We start from the raw sequence: 21134 nt of genomic DNA, 5'->3' as shown, positions 1-21134 counted from the left end.
TAAACTGAGCAATAAAAATGAATAGATCACAGCTACAATTAATTCCCCCTTCTATCCTACCCTTGATATATCCCAGCCCTTCATTCAATCCTCGCCTCTAGTTCTTTAAATTGTTCTGTTGTATGTATCCACTTCACACCTCTTTCTTCAAGTGGGTAGGGTAAAAATGAGTTTATATGCCTCATAGGTCTTAAAAGAGCTAACAAATACAAACAGAAAAGGATTGCAATTTCAGGTAACCATGGAAAGGCTAACCCCAGTCTCAACGGAATTTATGCTGATGTCAAGTACCCTGCCCAAATTCTTGAATCATTTTAGGTAAAGGTCATATAGGTTTCTTCTTCCTTCTCCCCACCTCCCTACTCCTCATCCTTTTTTCACACCCTTTAAATATGTAAAAACCATTCCTGGTCTCAGGCAGTTTGTGGACCCTGTAAGAAACCAAGCTGTACCTACAGTGAAGAAAAAGAAACGACTTTTCAGGACTCCCCCTGGTGGTTTGAGTGCATCCAAATGATACAAACTTTTCAACACCACACACTATACACTACAGATGTCCATCTGCTCCTTTCGTGGCCAACTGTAAATCCCAATAGCTCATTAGAAAATAACTAATTTGGAAAGATACAAAGCAAAAGATTTTACAAGATTACCAAGGACAGTTGAGCAGTCGTTAAAAGCAAAGGCCATGAAGTGAGACCACCTGGCTGCACTACTTTCTTCTCTGACTTAGGACAAACCATAGTCCCCATCATCATCGCAAGGTTGTTATATTAAGTGAAATAATATAACTGTGCATAGTACTCAATAATGACAGGGATTTAAAAGTGAAAGGTAAATGGTGGTACTTAGAATTTTAAATAGTAAAATGTAATCAATGGCAGGGGGCACAGTGGTTAAGTTTCTGCACTCCACGTCAGTGGCCTGGGGTTCACGGGTTCGGATCCAAGGTGCGGACTTACACACCGCTCATCAAGCCATGCTGTGGTGGCATCCCACATACAAAATAGAGGAAGATTGGCACAGATGTTAGCTCAGGGCCAATCTTCCTCACCAAAAAGAAAAGGTAACCAACGGGTAAGAAAACTGATCAATTCCCATGAAACAAATGTTTGCAATTAGCTTTAAAACACAAAAGCACCTCTGAGTATCTGTAAAAGATGGCCTAAACATTAATTTAATCACAATATAAGAAATTCAGCTTTAAGAAAATAATTTTTTTTGCTTTCTAAATTTGACAAATTACAAAGTGGATACCCGTACATGCAATACGACTGGCGCATGAGACGAAAAGGTATCAGTCACCACTAGGTGCTGCTCAAGAACTGTTGCCTGCTCTCATTTCATCCCATTAAGTTTCTCAACCCTTTAATCTGCTTTTTTCTTTTAAAGAAGAAAAACCAAAACATGACAAATGCTTACTGAGTTCATCCATTTCCAAAGTATAAAATTAATATTTAAATAAAGGCCATACTGCACACCAGAGGTAAAACAAATACTTTTATTGCACATTTATAAAATCTGCATAGTTGTATTAAGTGTTCTTCCCTCCCATGATTCCCTCATTAATCTTAAAATTTGCTTAAACCCAGTATCCAATCTGGAGCCTTTTAAAAATGGTCAACAGGGGATAGTTCTCTCTCTACATATACATATATATAAGTTTTGTTTTCTTTTTACAAACCCACATCCTTTACTTTTCCAAAGCAAAAAAGGGTAAGGGCATCAAAATGTTCTTTTGGGCCAGAAGCAGCCTTAGACATCTGTTTTTGACAATTTTCAGATGCTAGAAAATTTTACCTAAATGGTTAACAACTATCAAAATGCTATCTCTAGTCAAGTTTCACAATTCTATTCCACCTAAAGTCCCTAATGCCTTCCTTTCTTTCACTCAGGACTGAGTATGAGGTTTTCTGGTTTAATTAAAAATATAAAATAAAAGAGACAGAAGAAAGGAGAGGCAGCTTTGACTTTTCAGCATCTTACTGCCACATGACCTTATATTCAACCCACATGTAAAAGGGCAGTGGTTCATCACTAATCCATTTTGTCATCTCTTGTCAAAACCCAGGAAAGGTCTGTATTTCTCAACCCTTACAGTGAAGAATTCTTAAATGTCATCCATATTTGATAAAATAACCAGTAGCTTTTCTTCTGGTTCAGGTTCTGATGAATCACCCTTCTATTCTGCTGTCAAAAATATGTAAGCCTGAAAGATAATTTAAAAATTGGCAAGAGGCTTAGAAAAGCCCAAGCACTCTCGTAGGTACCAGAGGCATTTCAGGTCTTCTGGCATAATTCAATACTTTAATACACTGGTGCCTGCCTTTTTAAGTGAAATTGCTTTTATGATTCTGTACCTAAAAAGTGCAATTTTATTTTCAATCCTTCTTTACACACACAGCACGGTTGGGGTCTGGATCTGAATCTGACTTTCCCACCCAGTCCTTTTCCCAAGGTAAGCACTGTGATGACAGACTTTTGGACAACAGGCAAGCAACCAAAGACCAGGATAGGCCTTGAGTATGTGGGGGCTTAGTTCACTGTCACAGCTGAAACCCCTTGAATTGACTCCATGACCGCTGCAAATCGGCTACAAAGGTCATAGGGAGAATTAGGTCGAATAGTCGGAGGCTCCTTCAAGACAATGATTTCTGTAGAAGGATCTAGAAGCCTGGGTAGAAACTCCCCTAAGCACAGCTGCAGATTCTCTGTGGAGGGAAAACGGACAGTTACATACACAGCTAAACAGAACTCTAAATAAAAACTACTAAGTCTGCAACTATACGAGAAGGTCAGTACCCAACCTCACAGGTCAAAGCATTATGCCGGCCAGCTAACAACAAATGAGGATTCTTTCAGGCCAAACCAGGAACAAAGACCTACTTGCCAAATATACCAAAGCTTTAAGTCACAGCTTTAAGCCATTTGACATTTGGCAAAATAACACTGTATATTCACTTCATTATGGACCGATCTTCTAAACAATCATCCTCTAAAAATTTGAGAGAGTGGGTGGATATAATACTCTGTACCATAAATATAATGATGCTGTCTTCTTTCAAATGATTAAAATATACAAGCATGTATACATGGCATAAAGTAAAGCTATGTATCTACCACACATGGTCCAAACAAAAATTGAAGACACTGAAAGGAAATTCACAGCTACTAATTATTATAGAATTTTTCAATAAATATTATAAACAAACACTTTAACAAGCCAAGAGAATATCTTTACATCAGTGAAAAACTAACAAAGAGAATTCATTCTAGAATATACACCATCTTTCTAAGTCTACCAAACTCACCTAAAAATAACTAGTTTTAGGCTCCCTCTCGAAAATGCTTTGGACAAGCAAGGATATTCCATTCACTAATTTATTAATGTTGAAGGCATTATTATTAATAACATGTTTATGTCTTGCAACTTCAAGTCACAGGGAAATTTAGTTATGGTACCCCTCAGGTAATCAAGTTGTACATATAGATTTTGATTTTTAAACTATAAAATTAGAATTCAGATTTTGGCAGATGAAAAAGTAATAGAAGTCTGATATTCCTGGAGAGCAGTGATTTTTGCAAACAGAGCTTGCTGGCTGTCTGTGGAACTGCTTCAGTAGCCAGAGGAGGTAATAACAGAGGCTAAAAGGGGCAGAGGCCCAGGCTCCCATTGCTCGTTTTGATAGCACAGAACGCTTTTAACTCACTTATATGCTAGGGGGTTCCAATAACCTCTTAATAAGGTCTGTCAACCACTGCTATACAGTGAGACCAGCGTAATTTCTAGAATTCTCAAGAGCCTTAGAAATTATTGGAAGTGCTAACAACATACCTGCAATATCTTGCCCAAGGTAAGAGCACCAATGGTTTCTCATGATCTCAATGGCATCTAGGTCATCCTTGGAGATATCATTATTAATGATAAGGTGAATGCAGGGAATGATCAACTCATTCATCACATTAATGCCCTCTGTTACCGAGTTGTCATCATTTGTTTCAAAGAGAGAAGCTGCTTTGGCATTCAGCTCCTAAAGATAAAAGGCAGAGCGAAAAAAGTCTGAAAAAGATAACTATCTATTTTAGAAGAACCTAAATAAGTGGTTCCCAAACTTTACTGCACATTAAAATTGCCTGGGAATCTTTAAAAACTACTGATGCCCCACCTCAGACATGCTAATTTAATTGGTATGCTGGTGACCTGGGCACTGGCATTTTCCAAAAGCTCCCTAGGTGCTTCTAATGCAGCAAAGTCTCTGACCCACCAGCCTATGCTTCCAAGTCAAGGTCATGCTTAACCCCTGCTTCTACCAAAAGGCCTATTCAACGCTTCTCAACCTCCAGGGAGCATCAGAATCACCTGCAGAGGACATGCTGATGCTCAGGCCCCTCCCCAGAGAGCCTGGTTTAAGTGTCTGGGGAGGAGCCTGAGCGTCACCACTGTGTGAAAGCTCCCTAGGTGACTCTGAGGCACACTGAGGGTTGAGAGCCAGTGACGGAAAGAACCTGAATCACTGTTGCCATCTACGAGTGGAAGCTGAGCAAGATATTCAAAATGTAACCTGTATTTGGGGATTTACAAAATAGAAGCATGGCTCTAGGGGGCCGGCCCTGTGGCCGAGTGTTTAAAGTTCCGCATGCTCCACTTCAGTGGCCCAGGTTCGCAGGTTCGGATCCCAGGTGTGGACCGACTCCACTCATCAGCCATGCTGTGGAGGTGTCCCACATATAAAGTAGAGGAAGATTGGCACAGATATTAGCTCAAGGCTAATGTTCCTCAAGAAAGAAACAAAAAAGAGAAGGACTGGCAACGGATGTTAGCTCAGGGTGAATCTTCCTCACAAAATAAATAAATAATGGCTCTAAAAAAATTCAGATGCATCAAATCTACAAGGCCCCTTTTTCAGCTTCAAAATGTCCTGCCATACTTATAACTGATACAGAAATCAAAGTATAAATCAGAAAATGAACCTCTTGAGGTGAACATATGTCATGACTTAATCCCCTCCATTTGGTGTTAACAAGGCAGTGGTAGAAACGCTGGCCTGACTCTTCTCATGAAGGGCAATTCCGCTGGGTGTCAGGGAAGACAAACACAAACACACAATCTGAGGGCAAGCCACCTCTTTGTAGTTCTCTGAAGGACAAGCACCTGTATAAAACCCTGGGCAGGCAGAGGCCATACGGGTCTGCCTTTCCAGGTGGCTGCCAAATGCAAAGTAGGGCAGGAGGGATCTTCAGTGGTGCATGCCAATGAAGTTAACAGAACAGCAGAACCAATGCTTATGGTTCATACTTTTTTTTAAAAACTGGAGTCTCTTTAGAAGTCATGAAAACTCTTACCTACCAGCTTAGCATGGAACACAGAAAAACACTGAATGCCTTCAACACACATTTATTAGATGCCTCCTATGTGCCAGGCACAGAGGAAACAGCTGAATAAGAAAAGGATCTGTGCTCAAGGAACTCACAATCTAGTAGGAAAGCAATGACATAAAAGCTATAATGCAGGAACACATCAAGGGCCCAGAAAAAGGGACAATTGATTCTCACCCTAACTTCTATCAGGGGTTGAAGAAGAATGATACTTAAGTAACTTAAAATAATCTATTTCAACGTAAAACTATTCTTGAGAGTTTGGAAAAGTCTAAAACCTACTAGAGATTATTTGTTTTTGAAGTTATATTTCTTCATGGCTTCAAGGAGCAGAGGTTACAATACGATAAAATAAAAACTGTAAGGCTTTACAAACAGTACACACCAGAAGGCATTTTCTCCGGTACAAAGCGATCACGGACTCCTTCACCCCGCGGCGAGGCCCCTTCATCAGCAGCGTGGCATTGCTCTGATATGCATACACTAGGTAGGAAAGCGCCTCTTGGTACCTTAGAAAACGGCAGATAAACAACGGCTCAGTGCTCCTTCTCCAAAATCCAGGCCTTAGACCTCACTGTTCTCTAATACAAAAATTTACTGGGGTGCAATTACAGAAAAGTCTTAAAGATAGACAAGCCTGAGGGCCAAAGACTGCAGCCAGTTTCAGCTCTTCTACAAACCGGCCAAGAAACCCAAGGCAAATCAAGAAACTTCCCTAGGCTCCAGTTTTTCCCAACTCTAAAACAAAGAGTGGACTTGATGCTCACTAAGGCCCATGCCAACTCTAAAATTCATTCTCTGAGTTCATTTGTCACAAAGCAAGTGTAGCTGTTATATCTCTTTACTAATAAACCTATTATTACAGGAAGGATGAAAAACAATGTATGATGTTCAGTGCAAAACTGAAGTGAAACACTGGAACAAATAGAGGCACACGGGTGCAGGTGACAAGGGGGGTGATGCGGGCTGTGACTCTCTGTATTCCTCGGTGGGCATAAATAAATAACAGCGTCCTGACCAATAATCTGAGTGACAAAAAAAACCAACATACTTTCCTTTTTGATACAGTTCCAGGCCTGTTAGGAGATACACAGACACCTTTCGAAACAAACTATAATCTTCATGCCACTTCTGAAAAGGAATGACTGCCATTAACAATTATGACCAAAACAAACGATTTCTATGCTCTCTACCACAGTAAGTTTTAAACTCAATACAAATATTTATTGAGCACATGTGACCAAGCACAAAAACAACAAACACAAAAGCTTTCAGAGAACAACATATTCAACATTTAGAATAAAAATCTACCGCAGACCTTAATTTTCAATGTTCTGTTCCTTCCACTGAGGAACAGAAATATTTATTTCATATGAGCTTTAGAATTTATCTTACTGCCCAACACCCATGTCAAAGTCATTCAGCTCTGGTTTAAATGAGTGAGCTCTCAAGTTCTGATGACACCTCAAGAGGTAGGGAAGATGGAAGGACAAGACCACTCCAGTCAAAAGAGCAACACGCAAGCTCAGTAGGGTGTGGGGGACATACCTTCGGTGGTACATAACATTGTTTTATGTAGAACCCAATGCTTGCTTAAAAAATTGTAATTATATATGCATTTTAATGCAAGAAATTGAATTTCTAATATAGAAACATTAGAAAACTATATTATTTAAAACCAAAACCATGAATTCAAAAATTTTATTGCCTAGGACAAGCCTAAAGTACTTATTTAAGGAAAATGAAGTGTTGATTCATTCTAACAGAAGAATGGAACAAAGAAATCCGCTATTCTGAAGCAAGAAAAGATCACTTATCCATTCTTAGCCAGTTTTTTGGGGGCCAGGGGGGACAAGTCAGTCTGTGACAACCTAAAATTGTTAGTTTTGCCTCAGGAAATAATGTTTTTTGTCTTGTAGATTTATAGGAAAGACTTCACCTTGTACTCTTCCATATTCATGTCATCTGGACCAATCTCCTTCAGTTTAGCTTGAGCCACTTTCATAATACTGATTGACCTGTGTGGGACAAAGTTCAGAGAGCAATCACAGGGTCGGTGCACAGCTCCCGCCTCGGAGGAGTTAGTCAAGCCGGCAGCAGAAGGAGGGTGATTCACCTGCATGTTCCCTTCTTACCTTTCATCATAGCTGAGATTTTTATCCGCAAACTGTTCCAAAAGGGTCCGTTCTACCACCCTCTTGGGTGCTTCATTTTGGAAAAAGTAGATAAGCACATGCTGAAGTCGAGGATCACTGTGGGAGGTGGGGGTCTCCTTGGCAAGCTGATAGAGTCTGGAATATTCTTCATGGAATGCCTATTAACGACAGAACCGAGAGTTAGAAAAGGGGGCACTGCGGGCTTTTGCACACAGAAACTGAGGGCTATGGAGGCTTATCTAACTCTAACAAGACTTGTAAGAAATTCTTATTGAGGAATGACAGAGGCAACCAGGAATTCTCTAAGTTGTTTGCATTTCCCAAGGGATGAAACTCCTCTGGCATTCTGGGACCAAAGACAGACTGTACTCATAAGAAACTCATTTTTCTCATGAAGTTCTCAGAAAAACAAATATTTAGCTTTACTTCTTTCAGGCATAACCTTGAGTACCAAGGACCTCAATTTTAAAAATCCACATAAATGCAATTTATTCAAGTACCTTAAATTTTATTCAAGTACTTTAAAAAGCATGGCCCACTTTCTTATATTAATGCCCCCAAATTACAAAGGCAATGTCTCACTCACAGCTTTATTAATAGACATTTCCTAAGAACAACACGCCCTCAGGCCAGGTGTGACACGGAACGGCAGGGCCCCCCCAAGGCTGCCAGAGCACCAAGAGCAGAGGAGAGCCCCGCGTCGTGGGGCACCTTGTTCATCAGTGAGACAGGACAGGGAGTTTTACGTCTTACTTCAATGAAAGACACTTTTAATCTCATTTTTACCATAATAGCATTACTGCCCATTATTATGATACCTATGGTACAAGGATTAGAATTGAAAAAACAGAGATACCTTAATAAGCCCTGCTTCAGACCCATCTCGGTCAAAGGTCTGACGGGCTTTAGCTATGGCCAGGATGACCCCTTGCATGGCAGGGCTCAGCATCACCTACCACAAGAGGGCACAAACACAGAGAGAAAAAGGAGAGAAGAAAGGTTCAAAAGAAGACTGCACGAGAGAAAGGCGCACAGGCTGCTGAAGGGCAGCGGGGCAGCGTGCTCCTGGGCAGCCTCTACTGCAAGTCAGGGCGCACGCACCTATTCACGCTCTCACAGCCCGCCCCGCCACACAGTGTCAAGACCTAGCCCAAGACAAGTGACGCCTATCTATCCTCTCTAATTGAGCAGATGAATAAAGACCTATGTCTAAAAATACCTACAAAATGGCGCTGCTGAAAAACCAAGTCAAATTATAGCTCTCAGAAGGGAAGTGTCTGAATGAGAATTCCAATTTAGTTCTGTAGTTTGAACATACATCCTAAATACACAAACATTTTAGAGTTTTACTAGAAAGAACAGTACATTTAAAACAGTCTGGAAATAGGGAATACACAAATATAACTATAAAATGAAAACCTTTCCATGATTTAAAAAGAACATCCCACAAGAAACACTAGAAATCTGAGGGACAGGATTCATGATTATTTATGCGCAGTGACAAGTGAAAAGGAGACAGACAGTGAATAACTTGGGATTCTCCAGCTTCTTTCTCAAGCTTTACAATTAAAAACAACTCCAGGGGCTGGAGCGGTGGTGTAGCGGTTAAGTTCGCATGCTCCACTTTGATGGCCCAGTGTTCGCCGGTTCAGATCCCGGGCATGGACGCACACATCACTTATCAAGCCGTGCTGTGGCAGGCATCCCACATATAAAGTAGAGGAAGATGGGCATGGACGTTAGCTCAGGGCCAGTCTTCCTCAGCAAAAAGAGGACTTGCGGTGGATGTTAGCGCAGGGCTAATCTTCCTCAAAAAAAAAAAAAGCTTCAATTCATATGGGTTCTGCTTGCTAGATTAACTAAAAATTTCATATTTAGAGGGAAAACAGTGGACTAATATTAACAAAGATTCCTAACTTAAAATTAAAAGGCAATTTTTTTGTTCATTACCAAAAAAGGAACTAATTTCTACCTTTCTGAGTGATCCAGACTCTGCGGCGACCCCCATAAGTGTATGCCTGGGTAGCCTATACTGGGAACAAGTTATCTTTTTAAAAATGGTAACTAGGGTCAAAACCAGATAGGCCTTCTTATTTATTATTTGTTTCAAAGAGAAAATATTTACTATTTATATTTAATATATAAATATTTATATTTACTAAAATATAACTATTGTCAAACACCTTTAAAAAGCATATTCAGGGGCCAGCCCAGTGGCATAGTGGTTAAGTACGTGCACTCTGCTTCAGCGGCCCAGGGTTTGCAGGTTTGGATCCTGGGTGAGGACTTATACACTACTCATCAAGCCATGCTGTGGTGGTGTCCCACATACAAAATAGAGGAAGACTGGCACAGATGTTAGCTCAGGGCCAATCTTCCTCATCAAAAAAAAAAAAAAAAAAAAAAAAAAATATATATATATATATATATATATATACAGTCACATGAGAAGGGAATGTAAGACTGACAACAAGCAGCTAAATCCTGCACTCATCTTTGTACCTCCTCATCATATCCATCTGCATCAGATCTAACCAGAATCCTTCCCACACTGGGAATCTCGACTTCAGAGACCTCAGAATTAGGCTGGGCAGCAGATTCTGCATCATTAGTCTTTTGGGGCTGTTCTGACTGCTCTGCAAGGTTTGTTTCCGGGGGCATGGGCTTCTTGGGTTCAGTTTCCTTAAGCCGTGGCAGAAGAATGAAGAGAAAGAGGAGGAAAAAACAGGAGAAATAAAGAGGGATTGGTTAAACGCAGCAGAAACACAGAAAAACAGAAATGTGAGAAAACTGCAGCAATTATCGCTGAAAGCCTGCCCCTTTGAAGGGGAATTTGGGCTTCTGAGTCACGCTCACCTCACTCAGGGCTGCTTCTACACCACTCTTCTCATAGGCACGTGCGGTGTTTGCAATAGCCTGGGCAGTCTGCTCCTTTACAATCACAGCGTGCTCAGACGACAGGCAGCGAGCCCCATGAGAAGAGGCTACTGGAGGCTCTGATAAACAATTACACAGAAGAATTAGCACGTGATGGGAAGTAACGTCTAGAACACTCTGTAAAAGGTAAGCAGGATGGATACAAAGTTTAACATACAACCCTTCTAACAAACCTTGTAAAAGAAAAATCTACACAAATCTTCCCTAGAAACCAGTGACTAGAAGAAATGGCTTCTTCAGCACAAACCCACTGATGATTCTGTAAAATGTAATGTGCTCCCAACTTTGTCATATTTCTTTATGCCAAGAAGCTTTCCTACAACCAACCGTCTGTTAGGAAGATTATCTTTGGAGAACAGTTTTCATAAAGTCTACCTAGTATTCTATCACAGTTTCACCTATAACCTGGGAAATAGGCCAAAACTAAACAGTGTGAAAGTACAGGTGGCTAGGCTTTCTGACATTACTTCTGCTCACGAGAAACCACATTCTAAAGCCACAAGTTATTCCAGCAGGTTGTGCAATGCCACCTAGATCAGAACGACACCGTGCGGACTGTGCATCACTCCAGCAGCTGAGGCGCACGGGCTGCCTGAGGGGGCGCGGCACGAGCGCCGCTAGCTCACTGGTGTGAGCGGTCTTCTTGGCTACCTTGTGACGTGGAGAAGTCCTGTGATGCGGAGCTGGTGGAGGACTCCATCTGAGGGATTTTGCAAGACTGCTCTTCTTCCCACTCCTCCACCTCCTGCTCGAACCTCCAGTTGTCTTCCTGAATGTAATGCTTCAGTTCAACAGACAGGGCTTCCACTTCTCCTAACATCTGATCGGATTCATCAGGGGCTGCCTCTGAGGAAGAACACAGACAGTGACAATGGAGTACCATTCAGTGACAGGTCATGAGGAATCAAAAGGTTCTTTCTGGAAAGAAAAAGAATATGACAGTTTGTCCCTTTTTTCCTAATAAAAAATACATACAAAACCCATTAGTAGTACTGACAGTACAAGGCCAACAGTCACAGCACAGCAATAGCAGTGCCTGGCATAGTAGTAGGCGGACATGCATTGAATATCTATTGAATGACTGACTGACTGACAATGAACGAATGAATGATAGAGAGTAAGGATTTGGAATAGAGGTCAGTCACTGCCAAAGCAGCAAGAACGGACCAAATATTTCTTGGAAATTCAGAAAATCATTAGATCCAATGGAAATTTCAAGCTAAATGGTTTTATCAATGTAACCATTGCACCTATTTTTTTTTTTAATAGATTGGCCCTGAGCTAACATCTGGTGTCAATCATTTTTTTTCTTCTTCTCTCCAAAGGCCCCCAGTACATAACTGTATATTTTAGTTATAGGTCCTTCTATTTGTGCTATATGGGATGCCACCTCAACACAGCCTGACAAGTGGGGCCACGTCTGTGCCCAGGATCCAAACTGGTAAAACCCCGGGCCACTGAACTGGAGCGTGTGAACTTAACCACTCTGCCACGGGGCCGGCCCCAGCACCTATTATTGATTGTAGATAACTTATGGCTACAGTAGGTACTGATATTGATGGTTATAGATAGTATATAGTAGATGTCGATGGTTAGAGATGAATTCCAAGACATTTATACTGCCTCAAGTTTCACACAATTAAGTGCTATCAGAAAGCAGTATGATACAATGGTTAGACGGTCAATAACAGATGGTCATTAAAAGTTATGATGAAAAATGGCAAGAACATATTAAATTTCACTTCTAACCCTGTGACCAAAACAAAACAAAAAAACCTACAGTAGAATGTTATCTACTTACTGGTTGCCACTAACTAGTCTTTTCACTAAGCAAATGACAGTTTCCACTTGCTTAGCTCCATAATACAAAAATGAGCCACACATGTGATAACAAGGCTCCCACATACCACCAATAGCCAGAACAGTCATTTGTACAGTAACTCCCACAAACAGCTGTTCTTGCTTTCACACTGCAAATATGCAATCACGAAGATCAGTTCCTGCTCAGTGATTGTTCTCCCATCCCCATCCCCCAAACACACTAGCAAATCAGACAACGTGCTGCCTGGACAAAACGCCTCACATGTTTTCTTACTTACACAAAAAGTTTGAATACTAAAAGAAAAAGCTTTCTATGATCTTTGATATGAAACGCTGGTCATAGAACCTCTCACGGAAGATGTGAAAGGGATAAGGAGAAAATAATGCAAATGGAAAACAGCACAGAATTTGAAGTCAGAACTAGATCTGAATCTTGGGTCCACCATTTATTTATTGCCTGTATGACTGGACAACTGGAGCAGCTCAGCTGGAAAATGGGGATAATAAGAATTCCTACCCTGCCTATCTTCCTTTTACAGTTATAAGTTATTAGAGAGAGAAAGTTTGAAAGCAGGCAGTAAGTACCAATATAAATGATAATTACGATTGTTCTTAGCACCAGTGATAGTATTACGAGAAGTATGACACTGTTCAGGCAACTCCACTCGTAAACTTTAGCTCTCCTCCAGAGGGTGCAAAAATATGTGCAGGATAAGGATGTCACTAAAAAAGAAAAAACTAGAGACAACTTAAAAGTCTCTTAATGGGAGGCTGGTTTAATAAATTACATACATATTCCATGCAATGGAATTATTATGCACTTGTTAAAAAGAATGAGTTGGTTCTATTCATGAAAATATACAGATTTGCTGAGATACATTAATTAATACAAAAGATGCAGAATAGAATGGGAAAATATCCCATTTGGGGAAAAAAATGAGGTGAGGGAGACATATCGATAAACAAAATCCAGCATCTGCAGGGAACATTTCTTGAAGACTACGTAAGAAAGTCTGCAATGGATACTCGGTGGCGGGACCAGGGCTCAAGGATGGAGTAGGAAAGCAAACTTCTTTTGTGCTGTTTGTATTTTTTAAATGCATTATTACTTTACAATAAATTCTAGTTTAAATTTTCTTAAGCAACTGTTAGACTGTTTCCTTCCCTGAGCAGCACAGCTGTTCCCCATCTCTGGCTTCGGCTAAGATATTTTTACCTGCACTGAAGTGGGGTAGCTTGTCGTTAATGTACATCAGACAGTACGCACTAACATTTCTCAGGCCCCCATAGGAATCTCTTTCAAGTTCTTCCCAGGAAGATTCGGTAACAGAGATGTCATTGTACTTGAGCCAGACTTGTCGGGGTTGATTGTAGATATAGGCCCAGTAGTGTCCGGCATTTGCTTGTCCTTCATGAACAAGAACCGCATGCAAGCGATAAGGCACCTGCAAATCAGAAGGCACGTTCCTGAGTGAGATTAAGCAAAGTATTCTGACAAAGTTTAGGTTATTAAAATTCAAAATTACTCCCAACTCTCAGACAGGAAAACTACTTATATATACACGTTTGATACGGGGTTCCCAGCATAACGTCTTGTTGATTCAAGATGAACCAACAAAACCACAGCCTTGGAATCTACCATGTACGTCTCAGTTCCCGGATCTTTACAAGCAGACTGTTACCTTGATGACCACTCTGCGGACTCCTTCAACTCTAAACTCCTACGATTATAGTTCTGAAACCAAAGATAACCTAGACCTGTTTATCCCCCTAAGTCCAAACTCAGTTTATCTTCAAATAGAACCACCTTGACTACTCATGTAAAGAAAATGTTTACCATATTTGGGACCTACAAGTTTAACAGCTATCTTCTTCCATTTTTACTTTACTTAGTACCAAAATTTAAGTTAGCATATTTCATTATGAATCAGTCACATGTTCCCTATGTTTCTTCTTTTTCTTTTTCTGCTTCTTTCCCCCAAATCCCCCCAGTACATAGTCTTACATTTCAGTTGTGGGTCCTTCTAGTTGTGGCACGTGGGATGCCGCCTCAGCGTGGCCTGACGAGCGGTGCCATGTCCGCGTTCAGGATCTGAACTGGCAAAACCCTGGGCCGCCGAAGCGGAGCGCACGAACTTAACCACTTGGCCATGGGGCTGGCCCCCTATGTTTCTTCTTGAGAGTGATCATCTACCTATCTGGAGTGAAGACCCTTTTAACCACATACTTGCGTGTTTCAACATTTGAAAAGCATATATTTTTTTCAATATGGAGAAAATACAGCAATGCTTAAGTGTCAAGTAAGTAGTGAAGAAGGAAAGGAAAGTCAGCCACAGAGTCAAATTAAACTTACATTTAGTCAACACCTTGACATGTTTTTACTAGTGGTGAAATTTCTGAAATAACACTAAAGACAAAATGGGGAAAATCCAAGATTGACAGGTCGCATTCCTTCTACTCGTGGAGAACTGTGCCTCCATGCAACCCTGGAAAGAGAGCTCTCCTCCTGCAGCTGTTCACACAGAACACCCAGAGAAGTCACACCCCTGCCCAGAGCCTCATTTTCCCTCCATGCCCAGAATGTTATTCTAAACAAAAATTTATGTGGATAATAAGAATTTCTGCCCATTTCCCTTTTGGGGTTGGAGAAAGTTTGAAAGTGCTGCTAAAGGAAGAATCACAAAGGATCGTGGAACTCTGGAAAGAATGGGTTACTAGTCTCTATGCACGCTACTTAATTACCATTGCACTACTTAACTTACCATTTTATGAGAAATTTTTCTTACTAGTCGACAGCAAACCTTTTTATTGTGTGAAAAAATACCATGTGGCAGAATCAAAACAAAAGTTTTAGGTTCTATTGTTAATAAAACATATATTGCCTTTTTTACCCTAAAATAAAGAAACAGAACAATATCTGCTTCTTTCCTAAGTTTATTCTTATATCTCAGGGAGATTCCCACTTGGTTTCAAAGTAAACCATCAAATTTTGTTTTTATATCTACCATTGGCACCACTAGAACATGCGTTGACCACTTTCCCATCCATTTTCATCCTACCTGACGAAGGAGAGGATCACAGTACATCTGCTCAATAGTCTGGGTAGTGCTTGCAATGCAATTCTTTAAATCTGTTAAGAAAGAATATTTAGTTAAGACGATTTCATTCCACATCACACAGGCTGCTTCAACTAAGCAAAGACCCCTGCTTATCTGCACCTGGGACTCTATTTCAGCTTCACTCTATGAACCACAAAGCAGTACACGGTTTTCAAGCACCTGGTGCTTTATTTTATGAAAGCTTTTGGTTCAATATAATAAACTTATATAATCACACAACATATATAACATATGTGATTACACGACATAATATAACTTATTACATTACATAATATAATTACATTAAGGTTTTACAAAATTATCTCTTATAATTAGAACCAAAATTTCTTAAAGAGGAAACAATCTCTATCTAGAAAAAGACCTTAATGAGTCACTTGGGTGTAAAATATATGTTCCAGAGACAGGACTGGAAAGGAGAAGGCAGAGCAAAAGGTAGGGCTAAATTTCTGTGCATAAGAACTTGGGAGGAATCCGGACTTTTATTTTTATTTTCTTGCTCTCCAGATAAAAGGAGAAAGGAAGGGGAGGGGGGAAAGTCTGAGCAACATGACAAAGAAGCCAAAGGACTTTTAAGATCAAAATGCTGAATAATTCGATTTTAGTTTGTGTGGATTGCTCAAATATTCTCTACCTGACTAACCTTCAGTAAAGAATGCTTCACATAGAAAAGGCTTCTAAAGGCAGGAATCCAGGAAAGCTAAATTCTAAGTCTGGGTCAAGTGAAGCCAGAGTTCAGACAACTGCAGCAAGAGGAATCAGCAGATGCAGACAAATTCCAGCCAAAGGTGATCATCATTGTGTAAGCTACTCAGGAATTACCGGAAATTGTCAAGAGGGATCTTTCCAGTTGTATATGGGAGTGTGAACCTACCTTATGGGGAACTAAAAGCACAAAAGATGTCACCGCCACCATGCCGAAATTCAACAGCATATATGGTAACTGCAGGGAGTGTACCCAAGGCGCCTCACTTCCAAACAGTCAAGACACAGAAAAGGCACAGAGTAACTGTTCGACAGGTTTTAAAAGAGCCAACCTTGTATATCCTGCTCGATCTCACTCCTCCACCTCTGAAGACAGGTCTTAACAAAGTTTATCTCCTCATCTGTGACCGTTCGAGGAGCTGGCCGTGCGGGCATTTCCATGGAAGACCGGGAAGCCCTCAGCGGATTATTCACTGTCTCAGACTTGTGTAGACAATCTTCACAAGAAGAGAAGGAACTTTCAACATCCTGAGAAGAGCTTTCTTTACTTGTACTGAAAGGAGACAAAAATGATGTTCATGCAATAATTTCCAAAATATGCCTCTGCCTAAATTAATGTCCTTTGTAAAGGAAAGCTGCTATATGGAAAAGGACGACTATAATTTAGTGAGCATTTGTTCTGCGAAGGTACTGAGCCAAACCTTTTCTTTCTGAGCACCATCTCATTTAACACAACTGCTTATGAGGCAGATACTATTACCATCCCTATTTTACCAGTTACAAACCTAAGGTTCAGAGAAATTAAGCAACCTACCCAAGTTCACCCAGCTGGTACATGATGGAGAGGGCTTTAAACCCAGATCTGCCTGAGTCTACAGCTCACACTCTCTAACCACTCATCAGAATGCCTTCTCATAAGAAGGGACAAGAAGGAAGATGGAGAAGAGAAGACTGGGACTGGAAGAATCAAGACATCAACTACAGAGTTTCCAAGATGCAACCAACTAAAGTGACACTACCCATCCAGGAATAAAATATGCAGAATCAAGAAAAATGAAGCACCAGCTGAACATCCTGTGTTCTCACTGGAATACAACCAGGTGGCCCCTGGGAGAGCACATGGGGCAGGACTTAAAGGCATTCAATCTCAGCTGCCACCACTCCTTGGCTAAACGCCCAAGGAAAAGTTAGTAATCTAACACCTCAGGTAAGGAATCTAACACCTCGGCTACAAAATGTAAACGTTAACTTCTTTACATCATTGCAGGAAACTAACTGAGAATACAGCATGTAAAGTAAACGTTAATTCATCTACTAATGAACTACTGTCAAACAAACTGCACACAGACAAAGCAGCGGGAATAGAAACTAAGCTTCTAATTGTACTCAGGTTTCTGTTTCACACCAAAGCTGAAGAGCACAAACTTCCCTTAGCTCTGACTTAAAAGAAACGCTCAACTCCTTACTCCTCCCACCCCCGTCTCGCATGCAGAAAATACTACAGGAAACCTCTTTTCCCTAACCCACACATATCAAAGAATAAGCCCAACACAAGCAAAAGAGCAGATATCCCAAGCTCAGAAGAGAGCTCTGTCTCTCTCTCACACACATGCATACTGTAATTTTAAAATTCTAATAATATCAGGCAGTATTATTTTATGTGATTAAACAGCCTGCCCGACCACTTTTAAAAATTAAAGGCATTTATATTTCATAAAGAATATGAAAACATTCTATTAAAAAAATCCAAACACAAAGGGAGAACGTAAAAAGTAAAAGAACCCCCATCTCTAGCCTCATGTCACCCCTTAGAGATAATTATTCTTAACATTTGGAATGGTCTATCCAGATATGCATTTCCACGCATACGTGGATGAATAAATATTAATATGGGAGGAGAGTTGGGAGAATGGTTGGGTTTTTTTTACCATAAAAGTCTAACTTTTTTTTTTATGGGTTCTAGTGTTTTTATTAGCCAGGACACACACATCAAATTTGATCCGTGCTGACCCTACGATCAAATTTGGCTCCTCTAGGCCACAAAGCTTGTTGAGCTGGAATACATTCAGAGAGCTCATGTGACTGGTCTTGTTTCTTCACTAGATGTGCCCCTCTGGGCTGTCCTCCTCAATTTCTAGCCAGTTCTTTTTCATGTCTTAATTTTCTATTTACAAATTAGTCTCTCTTTCTTTGATGTTTACTTAGTCATGCATACTTCTCAGCACATGGGAGATGAGATGTTCTGGAAGATCAGGGCTGGAGGATCCCTCTGAGAAAGGCCTTTAGTGGCAGCTAGCTAATAGTCAGCTCAAAATCAAGCAGCCCTGGTGGAGCGTGAACACCATTCCCAACAGTTCAGGAGCCTCTGAAATAATGCCCCCATCCCATGGGCAAGACGATTGCGCTGGGGGGGATTATGAACACTCCCACCCAAGTGACAGTTGGCAAAATCCCACCCTTTAAGACAAAGAGCTCACAGCCCTTGAGCTCTTACGGGGTGAATGGTGGAAAGATGGTGCTTAGTTGAAATTAAACCAAAAAGACAACATAGACTATCTTTAAAATTTGTTTTTATTACCTTTCCTCGGATGTCAGGTCAGAACCCGGAGAGTGCACTGAAGAAACTGGTAACGTCACACGGGCATCACTCTGAGACGAAGAGCTTTCTGAGGCAGGTTTTGTACTAGCAAATTCAATAACGTACTTCAGCATGTCTGGGAGCGGGAACCGAGCCGGGCCCGAGCCGTACTTCACATACCTGAGAGGCAAAGACAATGGTGCTCTACTGGCCAGGTCTGTCTTGTATTTTGAGACTTGCTGACAAAAGATCTGCTGTTGTGTGGAAAGTCAACTGACAGGCTAATTCCTAAAGGCTACACAATATTTAATATGTTACTCAATCTAACACGTAAAAATTCTCTAACTACCAAAGTAAAACTTGATGACAATCTACATTTTTATACCTGGCAGAAAACATTTCAAATGGGCTTCTAATCAAAGTCAGGCAAGTCAGACCTTCTCTTGATATTATATCACATTTAGGCTTTGGTCATAAAAGTAAATTCTGTTTCTTAAAGGAAAACAGATATATTACCAGTACTCAAATCTGAAAATAATGCTGGTGAGCTAGTACCCAAGGGTTTTTTCTTGGCTGCCCTTTAGAGCAACTATTTTACAATTTAAGAGAAAGCTGGAAATGGGAAGTAGGTGTTGCTAATGGTGAGAGTTTAAGAAAACTGACAAATCTTTCCTCTGCAGAGTCCTAAGTACCCTATTATTCATACACTCGTTCAATAGCATAGGCCTACTACTGAATAGCATAAACTACTGAAGATTTCTTTGGGATCAGTAAATAATAAATATTTACAATATGTAATCAAAATAATTAAAAAATTACTTTAATAATATCCAATATTCTGCCATTACTAGTATAGGTCAGACTCAGTAAAGAGATTTATTTTAATGAATTCTATAGCCCACTATAGTAAACAGAGTTTTTAAATGGTACAATTATTAAGTTGAATGGTTGGTACAGGTAAACCCTATAATTCTGGGATTCCCCTTACAAGGGATGAGTCACTTCACATTTTTCTTCTCTGAACAAAGTAGAAGAAAAAAGAGGTACAGAACTAAGAAGAAGGAGAATTGTCTGTTTCTATATTAAAAAGGACACTATGAAATGAAAATGCTAGTGGAAATAAAGTACAATGCAACTCCACATATTGGTGGTAGAGGGTATGTAGCAAAGACACTTCATCTTCACTAATTTAAAGGAGAAGCAGAATTAGGAGCTGCCTGCCACCGAGAGCTGCAGCTTTCACTGGAACGGACGTCAAACGTGTAAAAGTCGAGGAACCTTGGAGAACTGTTCTATTCCTTAGACGTATTTTCTCCCCTTAATTTCGGCTGCTTTCAGCTTACCTAAACTCCACTTACCTTTCAAGATCTACTTTCTCCATGGCATCACCCTCATTATTCCACCCTCCCAACACTGGAAAGAACACGTCCCCTCTCTGAACTCCTACAGTACATGAACTAAGCCTTGTGTCCATCCCATAGACATTGCTAACATGACATGTCTTCTTAAGCACTTAGTGTTTATGAAAAGAATTAACTAATATATGACTGGCCTGGACCAAAGGAAACATTTTCTTACTAGCAATGCAGCACTGAACTATGTCAAAGGGTTTTAAGTCATCACTTTACATCTGTAACTCTTCCCAGGGTTGCTGTATGCATTTTAATATGATACTTATACAAAATTTCAGGAAAAATTTTTCTCTAAGAAACCTATCTTCAGTTGTGTGACATAATCATTTTCCTTTTCTTCTACTGAATTCCTTTAGACAACTTTTAGGCCCAACTACTTCATACAATGCAGCATCTGTATTAATTTAGTAGGATCAGAGCAAACGTAGTTTCAAAAAAGATGTCTATGCTGTATACAAGAAATCTTATTTTTAATATTACATCAAGGTATCTCAGAGAAGAAATGGTGAACATTTTCTTTCTTTCTTTCTTTTTTATTTCTGCTGAGGATGATTGGCCCTTAACTAACATCTGTGCCAGTCCTCTTCTATTTTGTATATGGGTCATTGCCACATCATGGCTGCCAGCAAGTGGTGTGGGTTCATGCCCAGGAACCAAACCCAGGCGGCTAAAGCAGAACACACTGAACTTAACCACTAGGCCACAGGGCCGGCCCCCTACTTTCGATTTTTTTAACAATAAAAGTAATGCAGGTACCTGATAAGCAAATTCAAATACAAAAAAGTGTAAAACAAACCACAAAAGTCATCTACCCCACCTCAGTTCTACTACCTAATGGTATCCTTTAACAGTTTCTTGTATATTTCCCCAGGAATATGTCACATATAGACAGGCGATTTAAAAAAAAAATTGTCCAAGTAAAATTCTCTGAAACTTTAAAAGGCATTTTATTTTAAAAAGAAAGTGCTAGAGAAAATGCTCCTATACTCTATCTTAGAATTTAAATAAGCCAGAATGCCTTGTTGGTTACTGG

General features: G+C 40.2%; 1 protein-coding gene across 8 annotated transcripts in view; it reads right to left on the bottom strand.

The window, feature by feature from the left end:
• Nucleotides 1-1487: 1487 nt before the first annotated feature.
• The window catches only part of USP28 (ubiquitin specific peptidase 28), a 58976-nt gene continuing 39329 nt past the window's right edge, over nucleotides 1488-21134 (bottom strand). For 3 of the 8 annotated variants that reach the window (XM_044752214.2, XM_044752213.2, XM_044752217.2), the window contains 14 exons: nucleotides 18690-18869; nucleotides 16444-16664; nucleotides 15350-15420; nucleotides 13507-13735; nucleotides 11121-11315; nucleotides 10389-10528; nucleotides 10035-10214; nucleotides 8389-8484; nucleotides 7512-7690; nucleotides 7316-7394; nucleotides 6428-6507; nucleotides 5762-5885; nucleotides 3836-4031; nucleotides 1488-2711 (listed from right to left, as the gene is read on the bottom strand). In XM_044752214.2, the coding sequence (XP_044608149.1) occupies nucleotides 2536-2711; nucleotides 3836-4031; nucleotides 5762-5885; nucleotides 6428-6507; nucleotides 7316-7394; nucleotides 7512-7690; nucleotides 8389-8484; nucleotides 10035-10214; nucleotides 10389-10528; nucleotides 11121-11315; nucleotides 13507-13735; nucleotides 15350-15420; nucleotides 16444-16664; nucleotides 18690-18869 (2146 nt within the window). In that variant the 3' untranslated portion in view covers nucleotides 1488-2535. The remainder of the gene's footprint in view (nucleotides 2712-3835; nucleotides 4032-5761; nucleotides 5886-6427; nucleotides 6508-7315; nucleotides 7395-7511; nucleotides 7691-8388; nucleotides 8485-10034; nucleotides 10215-10388; nucleotides 10529-11120; nucleotides 11316-13506; nucleotides 13736-15349; nucleotides 15421-16443; nucleotides 16665-18689; nucleotides 18870-21134) is intronic. The other 5 variants (XM_044752215.2, XM_044752216.2, XM_070490263.1 and 2 more) reach the window with 2 other exon arrangements.

Source organism: Equus asinus, chromosome 20 (genome assembly GCF_041296235.1).
Source record: "Equus asinus isolate D_3611 breed Donkey chromosome 20, EquAss-T2T_v2, whole genome shotgun sequence".
Taxonomy (NCBI): Eukaryota; Metazoa; Chordata; class Mammalia; order Perissodactyla; family Equidae; genus Equus; species Equus asinus.
The sequence above is the reverse complement of the archived record's forward strand: the minus strand, read 5'-3'. Positions and strand labels throughout refer to the sequence as shown.